Source organism: Eutrigla gurnardus, assembly GCF_963514095.1.
Source record: "Eutrigla gurnardus genome assembly, chromosome: 14".
In the NCBI taxonomy this organism is placed as follows: Eukaryota; Metazoa; Chordata; class Actinopteri; order Perciformes; family Triglidae; genus Eutrigla; species Eutrigla gurnardus.
Window position 1 is genome coordinate 2,884,592 of NC_139937.1, and position 20,966 is coordinate 2,905,557.

The 20,966-nt window shown below is 45.3% G+C and overlaps 1 protein-coding gene across 2 annotated transcripts; it reads left to right on the plus strand.

Annotated features, from left to right (window-relative positions):
- The first annotated feature begins 805 nt into the window (after window positions 1-805).
- lmtk3 (lemur tyrosine kinase 3) lies at window positions 806-20,296 on the plus strand. 2 transcript variants are annotated; one of them, XM_084027172.1, is made up of 16 exons: window positions 806-1,089; window positions 3,337-3,485; window positions 3,835-3,982; window positions 4,868-4,941; window positions 5,146-5,264; window positions 6,618-6,705; window positions 7,776-7,924; window positions 8,046-8,130; window positions 8,315-8,436; window positions 9,180-9,329; window positions 9,460-15,730; window positions 15,825-15,988; window positions 16,416-16,549; window positions 17,002-17,336; window positions 17,425-17,509; window positions 19,414-20,296. In XM_084027172.1, the coding sequence occupies exons 1-16, from the start codon at window positions 999-1,001 to the stop codon at window positions 19,545-19,547; spliced, it is 8,298 nt and encodes a 2,765-aa protein (XP_083883298.1). In that variant the 5' UTR covers window positions 806-998; the 3' UTR covers window positions 19,548-20,296. The 2 variants fall into 2 exon arrangements, with proteins under 2 accessions (XP_083883298.1, XP_083883299.1); XM_084027173.1 differs by having other exon boundaries at window positions 3,337-3,470.
- The last annotated feature ends 670 nt before the right edge of the window (window positions 20,297-20,966 follow it).

Here is a 20,966-nt window from a genome sequence, read left to right on the forward strand (position 1 = left end):
TAAACTTAGGCCTTTCTTTTATTTTGTCCTGCAGTCTCAAATATGGCCATGAAGTTGAATCACTTTCAACAAATGTAAACATATAACCTTCATGAAGGCAGGAATTATTGGAGTTATTAGCAGGGCTGTTGTATTAGACTGCATTGATTTAATCAGGTGTGCCTATAAACTGGCTAAATTACAATTAACTTGGACACAACCACTTGATCTATTTTGTATTTTTAATATAGAGCCGTTATCACCATTCACACTATATCACGTGAAATGCTTTTCAATAATATACTACTTTTATAAAATCAGGACGGGTTGCTCTCTTTGTCGGCGCGGTCAATTAACACGTATTGTATATTATTTAATATCACAACGTCCGAAATACTGAAGTGGTATTTCAAATTAAAAATTAAATGAAACATGAGATCAATACAAAGCCTTTCTACTGAGCAGCACATACACAGCATCACCTCCCTGTGGGAATATTATCACATTTTTTCCTTTTTATGATGATCACGCTGGACCATGACAATGCGCGCGTGTGTGTGTGACGTCGCCTGGCGGAGGAGAAAAACAGACAACCCTCCGACACTGAGGTAGCGGGAGAAAGAAGTATCGGTGTATTTAATATTTGTATATATATATACACGGGCTAGTGTATGTATATGTGACGGCAGATAGCGGCGGGTTGTTTTCAGCTCACACGGATGGAGGCAGAGACAGCGGCGGACGGACGGCGAGCGGGAGACCGAGGACGCACAATGGAGCATCTCGCACACCGTGTTTAATTGCGGATTAGAGCGGGGGGAGGTGGGGGGAGCACAACAAGGAGGCAAGGAGACGCTCTTTATTATTAGGAGAAAAGCGGAGGGAGGGAGGGGAGACACAGACAGCGTGAGCCCGGAGACGGCACAGACCGTGGCGGGGGTGACGGGAGAGAGGAGGACACCGACACCGACAGTCGGCGGCGTCGCTCGGATGGTGTTGTTGCTCCGGACGCGGCGACGATGCGGCCACACTGCTGGGTGATGGTGGCGCTGGCGGGGACCATGTCGTACTTCAGCCCGGAGAGAGCCCTCGGAGCCCCGCAGAGGGAAGGTGAGCGGAGTCGGAGGAGGAGGAGGGGAGGAGGAGGTTTTGAAAACCTGTCAGTGATGCTGGAGAAAGGAGGAGAGCCGAGGGGGGGTCGGGGGATGTAGTCAGTTATGAAAAAGGCCTCTCTGTGTTTTCAGCCAGTATGACTGAGACATAATGCGAATTATTGTTGCAGCAGTCTACGTGGCTGACTTAATGAAAGCAGGAGGCTGGTTTGGTGATGGGGAGGGAAACACATTAGCATGCAAGGATGAAAATATTTGGGGGGGGGGGGGGTCGGGCCTCACATCGATGGCATTTAAAAAACAGCATGTACTGTATGAATAGCAAGCTGAAACCCGTCGGTCAGTGCGAAATATCCGATCTAATAATAGCCTCCGCTTGGCACCGGAGATTATTTAGCCCATTCACCACTGCTGGCATCTTTAATTTTCAATCTCAATCCGAATAGTCTATGCCCCCCCCCCCCTACAAGACCTGGCTGTGTTGTGTTTGTGTAATGTGAGCAATCATTGTATTGGTGTATTGTTTTGATGGGAGCTGCTGGCACCGGGCCGGTGGAAAAGGCCCTGTCTTAGCTTCCTATTTATATGCGGTGTCTGTCTGGACATCTGTCTGGGGAAAGATAAAAGAATAGCAGTGCACATCAGTGATTGGAGCCACGTTGTATGTTTGTTGTGTGTGCATGTTCAGGGAGCACATGTTCTTCACTTGCGTTATTCAGCTCCTGTTTTGCAGATGCAATGATCAAGGATTCTGATCAACAATTAGCTGTATTTCTCCGTTTCGTGGGCTGAAACCCACAGGATTGAATATCTACCATTATATCGGAATCCATTGTCTTTTAATTAGCAACAGATTGGCCCACAGCCCACACTTTGATAGGAAGGTGGTTTTATATGTTGAACACATCTTTACTGACCTTTGCAGGATGTGTGTCTGTGTAGTAACTTTATGTAAACAAGAAAACAAGAGGCACTAAAATAGTTAATTCAAATAAGCCTTACATATATACACATGCAAATAAAACAAACATCAATTCATGTCTAAAATATTTTTTTCTGGAATGCTGATCCTCTTTTTTACAATATTTATTAAGTTGGTAAATTATTTAATATACTTAGAAATTGATGTATGCAGTGTTTACAATATCATGACCTTGTGAATGAATGTATTTCTGGATTTGGATGAGAGACACGGAGAATGAAATTGGGATATTTTAAAACAGCAGACTTAAGCTAAGTCATGCATTTCAAGGTATGTTTTCAATATCATTGTTTACCCCTTGTCATATCAGTGACACCAGCTTTAAAGTTTTGTTTGAAGTGTACACGTGAAATGAACTGCCTCGCTAATGGTATAATGCCTAAAATGCTGCTTTATTTACACAGACTTAGACAAAATAAGCTATGGTATGGCTTGAATATTAATGTTTATGTTTAATATATAAGTCGTTCACTGTGTTGAGTTGGTCGCCCTCCGACTGTGTCATTGTCCCTCTTTCTTGTCATCTGTCATAAGTGATATATTGTTTGACGTATTTTGGCTGAAGTCTTGAAATGAAACCTGGAGATAACAGCTGAAGGGTATTTAACCACCCTGCCCTGCCCCTTTTCTTTTCTACAGATGGTTCACTTCCCACAATCGACTACGTTGAGGTACAAATATCAAAATGTCCCGACCCCTCCCTCTCTCACCTGACTAGTAAACCTTCCTGATTTGAGTAATTCTTTTCCAGTCTCCAATCCTTCCCAGTTAGCGCTCCTGTTTTACCTTAATGACAACCAGCCACCCCTCCCCTGCTTCTTAACTGTGTTTCCTGAGTGGAATGCCATTTCTGATATTACCCCTTTCCCCATGCTTTTTTCCCTACTGGAATGGTATATTATCCCACTTTCAAACTTTAATTCCAGTCTCTATTTTCCTACTGGTTCAGACAATCGTTTTTATTTATTTATTTATTTATTTATTTTTATCTTCAACTTAGTTTCTTTTCCTGCTCCCCCCCCAAAATCCCTGATACAAGCTGTCCATTGGGGTTCTCCACTGTTTCCCCAAACCCGCAGCTAAGAAAACGCTCCAATGGTTCCCCTCTAAGCAAAACACCATGTGTAATAAGATGTTACACTTTTCTGATTCAGTGAAGTCTCTCTTTTCCTTCTCACTGACTCAAACCCTAACCGTGTGCACCCCTTATGTTCCCGTATTAAATCCTTTCCCCCCTTGTATTTCCTCCTGTCTTCTTCTCAGTTTCTCAGACCAGGGCTGCGTCCCTCTCTCCTCCACCGTACGTCGTCATCCTCATCTCTTGCTCTGGGCTCGTATCTTTTGTCCTGCTGCTCCTGACCTGCCTGTGCTGCAAGAGAGGAGGAGTGGGGTTCAATGTAAGTCTTCAACATGTAAGAGATCTATTCACCTCTCTCTGCTTACTTTGTTTAGTCACACTCTTTGTGCATGCTGGTAAGGCTTCGGTATGGAAATGGAAACGGGACTCAATCATTCCCATTTAATGAAGCAGAAATGGTCAATAACCATCTCTCAGTTTAATCTCAACTAAGCCTCCGTCTTTTGACCCGACGGTGTTGTTGAGCTGGCAGACAGGGTATCATCAGTTCAGAGTGGCTGCTCACTCATTGTATGCCCTTGTTGGTGACAGCTAAATCCAACCGATTATTAAGTGCTGCTTATTTTATATGTGTTTAATTATACCAGGATTATAATATTTCTGTGTTGTTGTGGCTCAACCAGGAGTTTGACAATGCAGACGGGGAGGAGTGCTCCGGAGGCTCCAGTCCCATCCAGGAGGACAGCCTGTCATCATGTCCCTCCCTCCCCGAGGTCTACACCTTGCCAGTCCGAGAGAGGCACACCTGCCCTGCCCTGCAGGACGGAGCAGGTAACAACCACTCGCGTGTTTCTCTGACTCTCATTGGAGCACAAACCCCACCAACAAACTGTACTGACCTGAGCTAAACCCCTCACGGTCTGCTGCCCGACTCACTGATGTGGATCCATTAAAGGTCTCAAACTGAGTGTACAACCAGTAGCGTTGGGCTCCCTGCTGAAGTTCAGTGGAGTGGAAACTCTGATCTGAGAAAGATTCTGCATCAGTGCTCCGTATGAGGACGCCAGGTTGGACATTTGGCCACAGACAGGGACGGTATCGGCACACCTATGAACTCTCGTCTCAGAAGAAGTTATGTTGGCCTTTGTTAAAGTCCCACTGGGCTCAGAAATGTGTTTTGCTTAATATTACTTGTTGTGCAGAATATTGTATGTACACTAGAAGTCTGTTTTCACAAGGAACTCAACTGAGTTTGGAGAGCTGTATACGAGCATGACTTTGTTACATCACAACTGGTTTGGAAGCCAATCCTGGTTCAGCATGCAACTTACACAAAAGTGATGTTAAACTTTGGAAATTGACTTTTTAGTGAAGTAGGAGCCATCTTGTGTCCACTAGATAAACTTTTTAAATTTGCAAATTCATAGATTCTGGATTCTTCAATAATGATTAACGACTAGATTTAGTTTCTTATCATTTTTAATTAGAACTTTTTGTGGAAAAACTATGCGAGACACATATTTTATATGCCTGAAACATGCCATGAAGGGATGGATGTCTTGGTGATGGCCAGTACTGTAAATAATGTATTTCCCCAGAATTTCCCCAGTTTTTAAAAGTATTTGTTTGCCCCTGTTGAGAACTTTAATATAATAAAAGAACATCAAATGACGTTTGTGTGACCCTGATCTTCTCTTCTTCTTCTTTTTTTTACAGAGTCCAAGTCTCAGTGTTTCAAAAGACACACTTTAAACTATCTTCAAGAGATAGGAAATGGCTGGTTTGGAAAGGTAAGCTATCAGCCATCACTGTGTTCATGTGAAATATGACACGCATCACCTATTTTCTTTCTAACAGCAGACTCCGCTCTGTTATTTTTCCTACTGGCCTCCACACAGATCAAGGAATCTTAACTCAAAATAGTTCTTTTACGGCTGGTCTGCTTCTCCCAGGCACTCTCCCATGTTATTGCCCATCAATCTCTATCTGTCTAGGTGATCCTGGCTGAAGTGCTGTGTGACTGCAGCTCTTCTCAGGCCGTCGTGAAGGAGCTACGAGTCAGTGCCAGCCCTCTGGAGCAGAGGAAGTTCTTGGCCGAGTCAGAGCCATACAGGTGGGACAAACTCCTGAAACTCAGTAACTTTTGCTTAAAGGTTCAGTGTGTAGCATTTTGTGGGCTCTATTAGCAGAATGGAATATAGAATTAATTCGTGTGTAATCACCCGAAACAAATGGAAAGAATCGCTGTGTTGTAGTTGAACCCTTCATAGGTAGCGGGTCCTCTTCATGGAGTCTGCCATGTTGCATCGCCACGTTTCTAGAATAACCGAGAACGGACAAACCAAACACTCGCTCGCCTTTCATGTTTTCACGTTTTCACGTTACCTAAAGGCTACCGTCGTTCTGTGGCACGCACTCCCTCACCGCGGCATGGTTTTGCACTCGGTGGCTCACATGACTGTTGTGTCTTAAAAGGGAGGATTGAGCACAGGGGTACTGAGTTGGTTTAATCTGACACACTGGGCCTTTAACAACAACCGCTGTGGCCAATGTTGATAGAAGAAAGTTTAGAAAAAAACAGTAGCACAAGTAGAGAAGAGTATTGGAGTTCAGTCTATGGTGAAATATATATCACATTAGCTAACATTAGCCACCAAAACCTTGTGGTCATACAGACCAAGTAAGGCTTTGCATAACATCCATCTGTTAAGTTGATGGAAGGACACATTTCATGGCTTATTAATTCACTTATTGATTCATAATGAAATCATCAATTCTATTATTGATAATAGGAGTAACAAGAAGTGTAGCTTCAATGTTTTTTCACTGCTTTTCACACTAAAAATAGCTTTAAAGTTTTGTTGTGTACTTAGATACTGCATGTAGATAGTACAAACCAACCTATTCAGTGTGTTTGACCTTATTGAATTGAATCTTAGCAGCATTTTGGCTGTCCTTCTCTTTCTTCATACAGACAGACAGACAGACAGACAGACACACACACACACACAGACACACACACACACAGAGGGGAAGAATTCAAGGACAGGGCTGTCTGTTCTTTTTCTCTATTCCTATCTCTGGACAAAACCCACAACAACCACCACCATCCCTACACACACACACAAGCACGCACAGACACACACATGCACACACAAGAAGTCTTTTTTCACACACTGCTATTTACATCTCCTGTTTCTTCTGCTCCCGCTGAGGCACACACCCTCCATGTCCTGTTAGTTTCTGTGTGTCTGATGCAAACACACCTACCAACAACAAGCACACACACAAAAACACCAATATGCTTTATTTCCATTTCCCAACTTTCACTTGCACTTCATTTGGTGTTGCTGCAGTGCCTCTCCCCTTTCTCTATCCATCTAATTACAGATATCCATCTGATCTGTCTGTCTGTCTGTCTGTCTGTCTGTCTGTCATTTATATTGTTTCTCTTTTTCCCTTTCAGGAGCCTTAAACATCCCAACATCCTTCATTGTTTGGGGCAGTGCAGGGAGAGCATCCCTTTCCTCCTGGTTATGGAGTTCTGTCAGCTGGTGAGTATTAAATATGGCACAAAAGTGAAATTGACAACAATTCCTTTAAAGCATGTGACTTAAAAGTAATTATAATTATTATAATAATAGTAATGATGGGCTGCACGGTGGTTCCTTCTGTGTGGAGTTTGCATGTTCTCCCTGTGTAAGCGTGGGTTCTCTCCGGGTTCTCCGGCTTCCTCCCACAGTCCAAAGATATGCAGGATGGGGATAGGTTCATTGATGACTCTAAATTGCCCGTAGGTGTGAATGTGAGCAGTTGTCTGTCTCTACATGTTGGCCCTGTGATAGACTGGCGTCCTGTCCAGGGTGAACCCTGCCTTCGCCCAATGACAGCTGGGATCGGCTCCAGCCCCCCCGTGACCCTGAATACAGGATAAGCGGTAGACGATGGATGGATGGATGGATGGATGGATGGATGGATGGATGGATGGATGATAATAGTAATGATAATAATAATGTTTATTGTTGGGTTAAATATCATCCTTTGTGAGTAGTTCTGCATACGATTTGCTGCAGGAATGCTAAATCATTAGTATATAGATGTTCCGGTGTCACTGAGCTCTGCTTTGCACCGGCACATTTGGTTTGTTTTCTTTGCCTCAGCCGGCTTAATCACTGCCTGATTAAGAAAGCCAAATGAGTGGACTCTCAGGCCAAACAGAGACACAAGCAGATCATTTACAGCAACACAGTGAGAGATGCCAAACAACACTGGGAGCCTGGTAGCTGCTATTATCCTGTCTGATAAAGTCTCCTACTGTCCTTCCATTGTGGCTATTTTCCATCCTTTTTATATAGTCCTCATTTTATTTCCTTGCCCTTCCTGAGGCACAGACGACTAACACAAAGGCTGCCAGCTCATTACTGATTCCCCTGTGGCTTATGAGGCTCAGTAATGGAAAACACCTAAAGAGAGATGTATTTACTGCAGAGGTCATATACGCAGTGTTGCCTGTACGTTTTAGCTCTGTTTCAGGAGAAAGACAAACTGGCATCAACTCATCTTCATCTTAAGTCTCTACTCCAATGCATTTCACTGCTTGCGTTATTGTTGTGATGTAAAATAGGGTGACCTGAAGAGGTATTTAAGAGCCCAGCGCAAGTCAGACGGGATGACCCCTGACCTGCCCACTCGGGACCTGTTGACTCTTCAGAGAATGGCTTTTGAGCTCACCTCTGGTCTGCTACATCTCCATGAAAACAACTACATCCACAGGTCAGTCGTGATGTTGCCTCTGGTCATAATCCAGAGTCTAAATACAAGGTTTTGTATTTAGGATAGATGCAGTGTGTGTCAAAGAGGCTGATTGTTGGAGGGTATGTTCTCCTCTCTGCAGTGATCTGGCTTTAAGAAACTGCCTGCTGACCTCAGACCTCACTGTGAGGATAGGCGACTACGGCCTTTCACACAATCATTATAAGGTATGTGGGTCTTTGCTTGTATTTCTCTGAAAAATAAAAATGAACATACGGTAAGTGCAAGATCTATGTTGGCTACCAGTTTTTTTAATCCTATATTAAGTAAAGCCTTTGTTTTGTCCTGTTAATAATGAGATAATGGCCATTCTTCTTCAATGCAATAATAATTGCTGTTGTCTTTTTGAAGGAGGACTATTACCTAACTCCAGACAAGCTCTGGATCCCACTGCGCTGGATTGCTCCTGAGCTGCTGGAGGAGTACAGAGGATCCCTCATTGTTACAGACCAAACCAAGACCAGCAATGTGTGGTACGTTTTAGAGCCTCCGGAGCTGTTCTGATACACTGTAAAGCAGGCTGGTTATGTACGTGCCTGGTGGGACATTATTAGGTACACCTGTTAAATCTAGAATGATCCAAATCAACAGCTCCACCATGAATTCTGCCTATTAAAAAATTATCTACAGTGTCCAGACAACCTGAAATGCTTCTTATAGAAGCTTCTTTGTTGTCTTATTAAGAGCTTTGATTTGTCCCAAAATGTAAAAATCTCTCTCTCTCTTAAAACTCTCTTAAATGACAGCAGAGTGAAAGTAAAGACACATAGCAGCAGCTGTTTTAAAAATGTTTCTCTCAGACAAATCAGACCACAAATACTTACATAAGCCTACCTTTAAAGATCGGCATGACCTCAATTTTTCTGAAGTTTGGAAGTCCATCAGTGTGTCAGCAGTTTTCGTGTCATTGCCAGGCCTGGTAATATCAGAGGGAGGGATGGGAGAACAAGAGCACAAAGCTGGACTGAAGCCTCAACCCCACTTCAATGTGTTTTATTAAATGAGCCAACAGGAAAACATTCTCGGAAATGAAACACAAACCGAGAGGAAGAGTAATATTTGCTCTCAGCCTCACAGAAGAAATGATGGCTTACGATTTAAGAACTATTTCCTCTAATAATACCAATGTGTTTGGCTTCAGTCAGAGTCGGAGCTCTGTATAAGACAAGGTGTTGCTGTGAAAGCATTACATAATCAGGTCTTGTTTTTCCTCCAGGTCCTTGGGGGTGGTTATATGGGAGCTGTTTGAATTTGGCTCTCAGCCCCACAGACACCTGAGTGACGAAGAGGTGCTGACCTTCGTCATTAGAGAGAGACAGATCACCCTGGCCCAGCCGAGACTCAAGCTCTCCCATGCAGACTACTGGTCAGTACTCATCGTCTAATCAAAGCTATTCACGAGTTGTGCAGGAATGGTGATTATATTAATGGAAGTGATCATGGCCTAATTCTGTCTGTCCAAACTTAAATCCTCTGTTTTTCTCTCCCATCCTCAGGTATGAGATCATGCAGTCCTGCTGGCTACCTCCATCTCAACGTCCTTCTGTAGCAGAGATATTCCTTCTCCTCTCCTCCCTCCTGGCGGCAGAGCGAGGAATGGCGAGGGGGAGTGTAGGCGAAGAAGACGAAGAGGATGAGGAATATGAGGAGGGCAGAGGAAGGAGAGGGGAGAGCGAGGAGTCGTTTGAAAGACGCTGGGACTTACTCCGTCCGCCTGCCTTCCAGACTGCAGCAAACGAGCGGCAAAGGGAGAGAGAGTATAGCAGGGAGGACAGAGACAACTCCTACCCCCTGCTGGACCCTGTGGGGAACTGTATCACCCCGTCCTCATCTGATCTGGATGACATCCTGACTGTCACGGAAACCAGCAAAGGCTTGAACTTTGAGTATTTCTGGGAAAAGGCTCATGCCAGACGAGGCTACAAGCCTCTCCCTCCTCCTCAGCCAATCCCGACTGTCAACAATAACCACAGACAGTCTTTGGACACTCCCACTGTGGTCCCAGTTATAAGCGCCCGCAGCCCCTCCCTCGCCAGCGAGTACTACATCAGATTAGAGGAGCACACTCCCCAGGACAAGTCGCCAACTCTCAAAGGGAAGACCCATTCCTCCTTCTGCTCCGGGGACATGGAGCTGGTGGAGATTCGCAGTGGCATGCTGGGAAAAGAGCGTGTCCCTTATTGTTCATCTGACAAGTGTGGAAAGGGCCTCCAGACCGTCAGATCGAGTGAGGTTCAACTCCAGGTGACCAACACAGGTGTGGCTGAATTCAGAGACACTTCGAGCAGAGTGACTGACTTTTCGGTAGTCGATTTAGGAGACGACGATGAAGAGGACCAGAGAAGGAGTAGTGAGGCGGATAGAAAATCCTCCATGACTTCTCAAGCCCCGGTGCTTCCTCCCAAGCCTCGCTCTATGTCCATGTCGTCAGCCAACCACCTTCATGCGCGCCCCCTCCCCGCCCCCCCACTCGGTTATAGAGGGCTGCCTCACTACACCATCAGTGGAAAAATCGAAACGGACCCCCATCACATGAGCAGCTGTCCACCTTCCACCTTTGATCACCTGGGGCTCCATCGGTCCCGACAGACTCTACCACCATCACCGTCCCTCTCCCCCTCCCTTCCCCCATCAAGCCATCCAATTTACCCCCAACCTCCTCACATGTGCCCCCCACCTCTCCCTCCCCACTCCAAACCACAAAAAAGCTGCCCCAGCTATAACACAGCAGAGACTTACTCAAGATACAGTAAGCCGCAGATGCAGAGATCCAGTAGAGACCCACTATCCTGTGACCTGTCTGATAGAGAGGGTGGTAGCAGACACTTGGCGTCATTGCACAACTCCAGGGAGACTTCTCATTCTCGCGCAAAAGACTTTGACTCTCCCATTCGCAGAGAAAACCCATTGCGACCCATTTATCGCAATTTACCACGCCCTCAGCCCACAAACCCACAGATCGACAGACAGTCTTCATCCAGTCCCACCTACTCAGATGAGGATGACTCTCCCTTCATGTCGCCCGAGAGACCCAGCAGCGGGACTACTGTCACTCACTCCAGCCTATCTGAAGACGCAGACCCGGCCTGTGCCGAGCTCTTCTCCAGAGGAATGAAAAGGACTCAGTCACGCCTTGACACCATCCTGCCTGCCATTTGGAGGGAAGATGCTGAACTTCATGCAGAACGAGTGGCTGCCGCCAAGAAATCCCCCATGCATCTGTTTCTGACAGAGATATCCAGTGTGACAGAGTCTACTGAGTCCAAGTCAGAGGCTTCATGGGAGGACGAGAAGGAGGAGAAGAGAGATGGAGAGAGATGGGGGAACTTTGTGCTGCCCAACAGAGGAATGCGTCGCTCCCAGTCCCTGATCACAGAGCTGGGGTCAGCAGGACAGTCATGGGGGCCAGAGATACACAACAACAGGACTGGAGCTGAGGAGGATGATACAGTCACTAAAGAGTCATTCCAGAGGGATCTTTTCCTCACAGAGATCGACACAGGAAGGATGGACACGGATCCAGAGGGAGGATCAAACACCGATCCAGTAAAATACCTCTATCCTTCAGCATCCAGATTACGGCCCTACGTATGCGCTCCGGGCCTTCCCTCATACACTGAGGCCGAGGAAGCCTATTCAAAGGGAATACGGAGATCCCGCTCTCTGCTCTCCGAGATCACCATCGGGAAGCAGGAGTCTGACCTGCAGCAGACGGAAAAGGAGCCTCGGAGAACAGAAATGACCAGGGAGGAGTTCATGAAGGAGATCCAATCAGCAGAGACCTTCCTGACCGAAATCATATCGAGACAAAATGCTGCCGCAAACAGAAAGGAGGCAGATTCATCTTACTCCCCTACTCCGCTGTCTCCTGAATACGAATCCATATGCATTGACCCAAGCTCCACTCAGACCATCAGATTTCAGTCAGAGAGCTCCATACGAGCATCCAACAAAGGCAAAGACGAAACGCCAACTGAGGCCATCTACGCACAAGTGACCAAGCGTGCTAAAAAGAGTGAGATAAAGGTTTCTATGAAACCTGAGATCCCAGTCCTTCATATAGGATCAAATAAACAACCTCTTAAACTGGACGACGAAGGAAGCGATGCTGATCACTGCCAATCTGGTGAGTTTGTGTTTTCAGAAATCATGCCCAAAAATGGTCTTCTGCACAACCAAAGCCCTGCATGTCAGCGAGAAGAGGAAGAGGGTTCAGATGGTCCCGCCTTACCGGCCAGAGGAGAGCACACAGCAGTCTCAGAGCGCTCGCCTTCCGAGTCCACTGTGAAAGAATCCATCACTGTGCAGCAGCGTGAGAACAAAACGCTGATTACAAATGAAACAGACACGGAAAAGGCTGCTGTTATAGGGAATGGTGAGTTAATGAAGGAAGGCCTACAGGCCAGCAGCCCCGAGAGAGGAGATCAAACATGTGGAAAGGTCAGTGCCACGTCAAACGAGTACCACACCAACAAATCTGCAGTGGACTCTGAACACATTCCAACTGATTTGGAGAATTTGGTCTCTGAAAATAATGATGAGGCGAAAAGAGAAAATGTTCTTCAACACAATGACACTGGGCAGAAAGACCACCGTCACACTGCTGAAAAGGCAGCAGCCACTCCTGCTGCCACTCCAACCACTCCAGACTGGGACCCCTCCTCTGATGTCTCACTCATTACCCCCACTGACTCGGTCCTGTCGCCTATAACTTCCAACTCAGCCGACTGTCTCACACCTAGTGACTCGTGGACGAGCGCTGGAGGAGGAGTGGGAAGCGGCGGGTGGCGAGCTCTGGGAAATGAAACACCACATCGAGACTCGGCCTATTTCTCAGACAGTGACTGGGAGGGGGACGGGGCGAACAGGAGAAGCAGTGATGGGCTTATCGCCTCCAGGCCGAGCAGCAGTCGAGGGGGGGATCGGGGAACGCTAACGGGGATCGAGGAAAAGACCGAGGAGGAGGGAGAGATGAGAGAAAAGAGCCCCTTAAGAAACAGCATACGGATTTCAGATAACAAAGATGAAATTGGAGAGACTATTGAGATGTGTGAGGAAACAGGAGTTCTCTATCAACATGCTCCAGTCTCTCATTTAGGTGATGACGAGGATAATTTAAACAAAGGGCTGGAGTCAACACAGAGAGACGATTCTGGCATTTTCCAAAACGAGAGCGAGAAACCAACGCTGCTCCGTAATGATGCACAGGCCAAGGACTGTGTTGACTTAATTGATAAGTTGTTCTCAAAGTTAAATGACGAGCCGATGAAAGGAGTCCCACACAGCGGTGGGTTTCCCATAGACAACCACTTCACAGATGGCATCGTCTCTCGGATAACAGACTCTGCAGAGAACGATTTAAATCTACATTCCGAGAGTCTCGCTGAGACAAATATTTTGATCCAGTCTGTGTCTGGCAGCCCGTCAAAGGATTCGGTGTTTAGGACCAGAGACAAAGATTACACAAGTGTTACAGAGACTGATCTCGATCTCTCTGCACTGAACTCCCTCAACTGTGGAAATGACACTGTGGAATCCATAACAGCATCCCAAGTTGACAACAGAGAGTCAAGATTATCTAAACTGTACAGCATTCAAGCCAGTGACGCCACTCTCAGCGACGAAACCCCGTCAGCAGTCGAGCCGAGCGACGATGGGGAGTCCGTCTATGATAAAGTGAGTGGTCTGACGTGTCCCTCTTGGGCCAAGGAGGGTGTTGAAGAGCCTGAGGAACATGCAGAGAGGCCGGGTCTGGACCACAATGAGCTGGGCCTGAGAAACCTGCGCTGCTCAGACGCCAGCGAGGACAAGATAGTCACCACGGAGACGGAGAAACAGCTGGCTGCCGCAGAGCTGAGTAACGCCATGAAGGAAAAGTCGCCCTTGAGAGGAGCGGCGAGTCAGATGGACTCTCCCGACAGCATTAATAAAGACTCCTGCGAGGGCCTGGATGTGAAGACTAAAGAGCTGTGGAGCGCTCTAGATGAGGACGAAGAGCATGCGGACTCCGCCGTCGTCAGGGGAGAGTTCGACTGCCACCGATTCTCACAGTCAAGGGACTTACGTCTGTGGCCTGATGAAAATGATCAGTGGGCCTCTCCAGAGAGGAGGGGCCAAGACATTGAACTGCGATCAGAATTCTTCTCTGGCTTCAGTAATACAGCCTGGGAGGTGGGCGAGAGGCTCGTTGTGGGTCAGGAGTTTTGGGAGACGGAAGAAAATGATGAACTTGCAGGAAGTGAGCCGCACCCCGCCATCTTGGAGGGCTGTGAAGAAACCTGGAACGATGAAACTCAAGGATTGGCTGGTAATCTTGCCATGAAGGAAAAGTGGGACTCAGACGGCGATGACCATCAGGCTGTCCAGTTGGTAGATGTTCAACAGGAGGAAAATATTGAAAACATAGGAGAAATTGTCAGTTTCAACAAAGACCTGAGTAAGGAAATCTCAGATACAGAAGTAGAGAATATCGAAATCCCAGAGCAGGAGTCCTCGGAGAAAGGAGAGAGTCAGATTGGGTCACGCACAGACACAGACGGGGATAGGGAAGGTCTGTTGGACTCCAAAGAGACGGAGGAAAATCACAATTTTAACAGATGGCCTCAGAATCACCTTTGCAAGATCCAAACAGAGGGAGAGAAATCAGCTGAGCACGTTGACAAAGAAACAGGATCTAATTTAGAGAACTGCTTCAGTCACACATTAGAGGGCTCAAATATATCTATTTGCATTACCGAAGCTCCTCAGGAGAGCTGTTCAGACCTGGAAAATGTTGAATCAGGCACCGATTCAGAAGCTGAAATGAGACCATGGCTTGTTAGGCAAGATATAGAAGAGCGGGTCAGCGTTATGGACGAAGAAGAGGATTACAGAGACATGCCCCTTCCACCCGATCCCACCTCTTGTCCCGGTGAAGTGCAGGAGGAGACGGATCAGGACAATTTCAGCTCAGTAGATTTTCCTAGTCCTCCACCAAGCATAGACCTTGATGTACAAGATGATAAATTGGAGAGTTTAGACGACTCGTTTCCTAGTCCACCACCATCTGTTATAGAGGCAGAGGAGTTTATTAGTCACATTAATCTAGAAGACTTTATTGCAAGCAGTGAGACAGAGCCGTATATTTCCCCAACTCACAAAGCAGATGTCTCAGAGCCACCGCTGCAAGAACCACCACCTGCTACAACTCAGAGTAAAGGGATCTCAGCCAATCTCAACCTCCCCTCTGTGCAAATAACTCTGGCTGATGAGAGTGACCTTGCATCCAGCATAGGAGAACAGGATGAGCATAATCATCCGTTCCAAAAAATGTCATCTGCCACGCCATCTTCACCCCAAGTTCCCCTCAACAATCTCCCAGAATTGCTGATTTCTGAGTGGAAAGATTTGGATGAGGAGCCCCTGGAGGATTTTGAAAAACTGGAACAACTGTGCTGCATATCTGGGGATGAGGAGGACTCTCTGGGTGACCTTTTTCTGGGGAACCTGGAGCTCCTGGAGTCTTTGAAGAAAACACCTGAGCAGAAAGGCAGCAGTGTTGGTGATGATGCAGGTGAGGAGACATGTGGCTCCTCTCCTCCTGCGGGGAGCAGGGGGGAGGACGGGATCTCTGATAACTCTGATAAGCCGGCAGAATCCACACCACATCTGATCCTGGATTGTGAAGAGGAGAAGAAGGATGGGCAGAGATCACCAGGCCCAACGTCTGATGTCAAAGATCAGGGATCTCTCTCTAAGATGACAACAAAAAATGGCCTCATGATGCAGGTGAGCAGTGTGTTGTTGTTGTGTTTCCTACGTTGTAACGCTGCTGCTCATGTTACTTTCTGACTGTATTCATTGTTTTGTTTCGTTGCTTCAGGTGTGTGAGGAGAGGCTGCAGTTCTCCCTCAGTGAAAATGTGAAAACAAATGTGCTCTGGGGGTCGACTGTTAAAGAGTCGGTGACGCTCCGGCCCTGGGGGGAACACATCACAGAGAACAGCAGTGAGCTGGTCACTGTGAAAGAACAACAGGAGGATGAAAGGTATGGAGGAGTTCACCCAATTTACCAAAACAAAATAACAACACATACCACCCCAAATTAGTTTCATTTGTAGTGCTCGGGCCATTACAAATATATTTCTGACAAATTAAAAATCCAAATCTCTCCGTGTCCCTGTTACTCTGGACGCTCTATCAGCAAATGGTGACACGTTTTCAGAGGGACTACTTCTGTTGTAGAAAGTAGTTCCAATGAAAACGGTTGACAGAAACATTTGTGGAGAAGAGTGACTAGCTAAATTCAGTTTTCAAAGCTGTGAGCACCACAGATTAAATGAAAAAGAAATTACAACACGTGGACAAATAAAATCAGCATCTGCATGACTAGATAATACAAGGGGTAACAGAAAAAATAGATCTATTGGTGAACCTTTAATATTCATGTATTAACAAAATGTTTTTTGTTGTAGCCAAGAGGAGCATGAAAGATCCCCCAGGATTCCACCCCACACCGAGTCTGAGGAAGCTAAAGCTGAGCCGCCCACTGTGATTGAACAACCTGACGTAGCGACCCCTCCGCCTACTGCTAACCAGGCAATGAAAGGTACCTCCATGTTGCACATGTTGCTAAAACTCATGACAAACTTTTTTATCCGTTTTTGTATCAAAGTTTGTTCGCCCATCGTTGCCCATGCCGATCCCCAGCCTGACGGTGAATTAAGGCCTGACCCCAATGATGAATGGCAGCATGGCTGGAAACAGACTGCAGCAAAAGAGATTTCATGACATACAGTGAAGAGAGATGTTTGTTTTTATAAACAGAACACTGAAAGCAATGCAAATAAACCCAAGAGTACATATTGAAGTAAATATCTTCAATGTACAGAAGGGAGGAAAAAGGAGTTGATGTGAAAGCCCCTAAGCAAGCGGTCTGCCTTTACATAGCCTGCAAACTTCCATCCAAACCTTGAAAGACTTTTTTGAGCAGGGAGAAGTAAACACTCTTGTCACGTACCTCTCATATCTAATATGTCTTCCCTATTCTCATTTTCGCAGCCAAACTAGCTCGTCTGTCTCTCGCCCTCCCTCCTCTCGCTCTGACTCTTCCTCTCACCCCCACTGGTAAAGGAGGATTTGGAGATGGCGCGATTGGGAATCGGATCGGCAGACGGCGAGGTCTGTCCACGGGGAGCGACCTTGATGATGAGGAGGAGGACGAGCAGGAGGACGAAGGCTCCCAGCGGGTGATTGTTGTCACAGAAACAGACATAGACAAACGTGTCGGGCTGAGGAGTCTGCTGAAATCACCCAAAGAGCCAATGGACAGAGAGAAGGACAGAGGACGGAACGTGTCCTTCTTTGATGATGTCACAATCTATCTTTTCGATCAGGTATCTCCCGTTCTTTTCATTAATTCACAGGAGATGATGCTGCTGATGTCATAAAAGTGGGCCTGACTATTCTGTTTCATTGCAACAGGAAACTCCCACAAACGAGTTGAGCAGTCCAGCGCCCACAAGTCCGGCCCCGGTGTCCGTCAAAAGCACCAAGCTGGATTTGCGTGGTAAGATCACAAACGTCTCATCAGCTCACATTCAGCAGGAGACACAGAATGAGGCGGTGACACGGTCATGCTGCTGTCTGAAGTTTATTCATGGATAACCCCTTGAGATGAACAGTCATCTCGTTTTCAAGGGGGTCCAACATACAATACAAGACAAGACATTGTTACAGCAACAGACACAACATACATAAATACATAGAAACATAGAGGCTCTCATCAACCCACCTATCCAGACACCAATCCCAAAACCCCTCCATCCCCACCTGCTGCAGTTATAACACTGCAACCACCTACCACACAACACACACCAATACAGACCATCAACACTACTGCATGACATATAATTTCATGGCATTGTGACACAATATAATACAAGACTGTTGCACTATGCAACACAATAACACATAAGTGCAATGGCCATGCATACACAGTAGCCATGTCAGATAATCACACACAGATGATAGGATGTCGGCTAATCCTTCCACCGTTTCTCCCTTTAAATGTCCGACAGGCATTCATGTTCCCCTCAGGACGCATCCTACTGACTTTGGTGATCTCCTCATTATTGTTGTAGCGCCACCAGCAGGTTAACATGTATGATTTTGAGCTAAATGTCTCCTCTGCCATGAAGGCACACACATTTATGGATGGATCATCTCAGGATGACTTGATGACCAAATACCTGCAGAAGGAGCGGCATCCCATCATCCTCAGCTGTTTGTTTGTTAGCAAGCCCACATACTAAACTGAGACAGGGAACATAGTCAACATCATAGCTTACCTGTTTACAAATCAACAAGTTAGCATTGTCTGTGCAGGTTAGCATGCCAATGTTAGCATGACAGAGCGTCATCAGCATGACAGAACCGCGAGCAGGCTGTAGACTCTTCTTATCTCAGGATAAAGAGTCTGAAATATGTTTCTTTTTATACATGTTCTGCCACTCGGTCCCCCACCTTCAGCTGCAGAATGATGTGATAAAATCCGACAGCCACAAACTCATCCACACCCACCAAAATGGAGAAACCCAGAGTTCATCAATTTGCTCTCCCAACATGCACCCAGAATGAATCTTCTTTAATTATCCCTCTTGACTCTGTGACATGTGGAACTGAGCAGCATCATAAATCCTGTGCTCAACAATGCAAACCGGAGCTGTGTTTCACGTCCTCTCTACTCTTCACTGCCTCCTCATTACCTCAGCTCACAGGAAAAGGAGCGTTTGGGCTACGAATGTCCTTTGGGCTCCGTGTGCACACATACAGAAATGCAACAACAGAAAAAATCCAAAATTAGATGCTTTCATGATCTCTCATTGCCTTAAGAGCCGAACACATCAAAGCCTTGAAAGAAGAGGCAGTTCTCCCTTGGAGTTATTTTTAACTAAAAACTTTGCGTCAGTGTGATTATATTAATAGATATAGATCATTGCTTTATCTTCTGACTTTTATTGGGTTTGGTGCATATGCCAATATCATACTCTGTTCATTGAAGACACAGGGCATGAGGGATTATAAAAGAACAGGCAGACATGGAAAAGGCCCTACAGACCACATACATAGGAGTAAAACCTGGGCTCATTCCAGACCTGAACCTGGTGTAAAGGCTGCACCTGAACTTCACTATTTTCACTAGTTTACACTGGGAAAATAAACAAAAACTATTGTTGTATTGGATCTGTTTGACAATAAATTACAATAACAATGACAAATACTCAGGATCAACACAAATACAAGCAGGACATTCCCTACCTTTAACTGAGTTAAGTTTAATCATTTAACTTTATTACCTAGAAAACAGCACCTATGACTAAATGGAGGTCAAATGGAATGATTAGGAGGAGACAGCTCAACACATGCCTTCACATAGTGCTTGATTTAGGTTGTTTTTCTTCTTTCCATCAGGACCGAACATCAAGAGCAAAGAATCAAAAAGGAAAGAGGATTTATCAATCAAAGCGAGGTCGCCTGCCGGGGCTAGACCGGTGACGTCATCGCGCTTCACTGTCAGCCCTGCCAACGACCCCCACTTGGTGTGATGTCATCGTGGGAACCTCCTAGAGCTGAACCCTCTTGGACTGGCTAGTGAATTAACCCCCAACAACCAGCCATTCACCCAGAGGCTATTTTTTTATTGACGAGGCAACTTAAAGAATGAGACACCCGTTCTAAAAGCTGGACACATTCCAGGTTTTACCAGCGACAGGATTTTGTATGAGAGGGGTTATTGTGCTACTGCCTTTCACTATTTACAGAGTTTATTCATAGCCTTCAGCTACAAACGTCTTTGGAAAAGGCAGCACATGCTAGGAGAAGAGGAGCCTGGAGCTTTGTAAAATCTGAAACAGATTTGACAGCTATGCAGTGGGAGTCTTGCTGTGTACCAGCTTACCTTCTCATTTTCTCCTTCATTCGGTTGTATTATTCCCCAGATGTGCGGGTAATGCACTTTCTTTCGTCATTCATCCGTCTATGTAAACACTTGGATTCCAGTCCTTCCTTTATTGAAGATGTTTTTCATTGCAGTCAGTTAGTTGTTCTTGTAGGCAGCAGTTTGGAACAGAAATCACTTGACTCCTGTAATTGAGAATACTCATTTGCATTTGTACAAATATCATAATACAAGTGAATACAATATCATTTTAGAGCTGTTTACTTTTAGATGTATTCTTAGACTGCACGAAAAATGAAACAAGCTATGCTTCTCTATACTTTTAGTTATAAAAAGATTTCTTTTAAGTTTTTAATTTATATTATATATATTTATCATGTTTTATTTATTAATGTAAAGCCAGTTCATGCAATATTTTATTTATTTATTTGATTATTTATTTGATTATTTATTGATCATTTATCTATTTGCTTTTCTTCAATTTACATCTATTAACTTAGCTATAATTTGTTTGGGACAGAATGCATCTAGGTTATACCTTGTCTAAGATCTTCATAACAAATAAATTAAATATTTTCCCAAACGTCTTAATTGCTAAAAAAAAAGTATTTTGTATAATTTTACTTGTTAATATATGCCAATCTGTATGGAACTATGTCCTGTAATGTGTCATTATTTTCCAATGTCTATGAATTTTCAGCTGTCATTATTCTACCTTGTTTAAAGACGTTAATGTAGCTTAGCATGAAAAATCCGAGCCTTTCATCAGTAAATAACTCCATTTGTTTGTGTATCTGTTAATTTACCCCATTTTCTACTAATAACAGTCCATCCTGCAGTCGAGGTCCAACTAGTCCATTTGTTTAGTCTGTTTAAATGTTGGTTTAAACCTGTATTGTTTAAAGAATGGTTTTCAAGGGATAATGTATAAACAAGGGGAAATAAAAAACTACAAAATGTGAACCTCTTATCGAACTGTTTCATGACAATAAATCCTGTTGCTTTGTAATCGTAAAGCGCTCCATTTATCACCGAGAATGCCCATATATCGCCTGCATAAAAGGAC

Coding starts and splice junctions, on each gene's coding strand:
- lmtk3 (XM_084027172.1), top strand. CDS start 999: ATGCGGCCACACTGCTGGGTGATGGTGGCGCTGGCGGGGACCATGTCG. Junction 3,486..3,834: donor TCAATGTAAGTCTTCAACAT/GTAAGAGATCTA, acceptor TGGCTCAACCAG/GAGTTTGACAATGCAGACGG. Junction 6,706..7,775: donor TTATGGAGTTCTGTCAGCTG/GTGAGTATTAAA, acceptor GATGTAAAATAG/GGTGACCTGAAGAGGTATTT.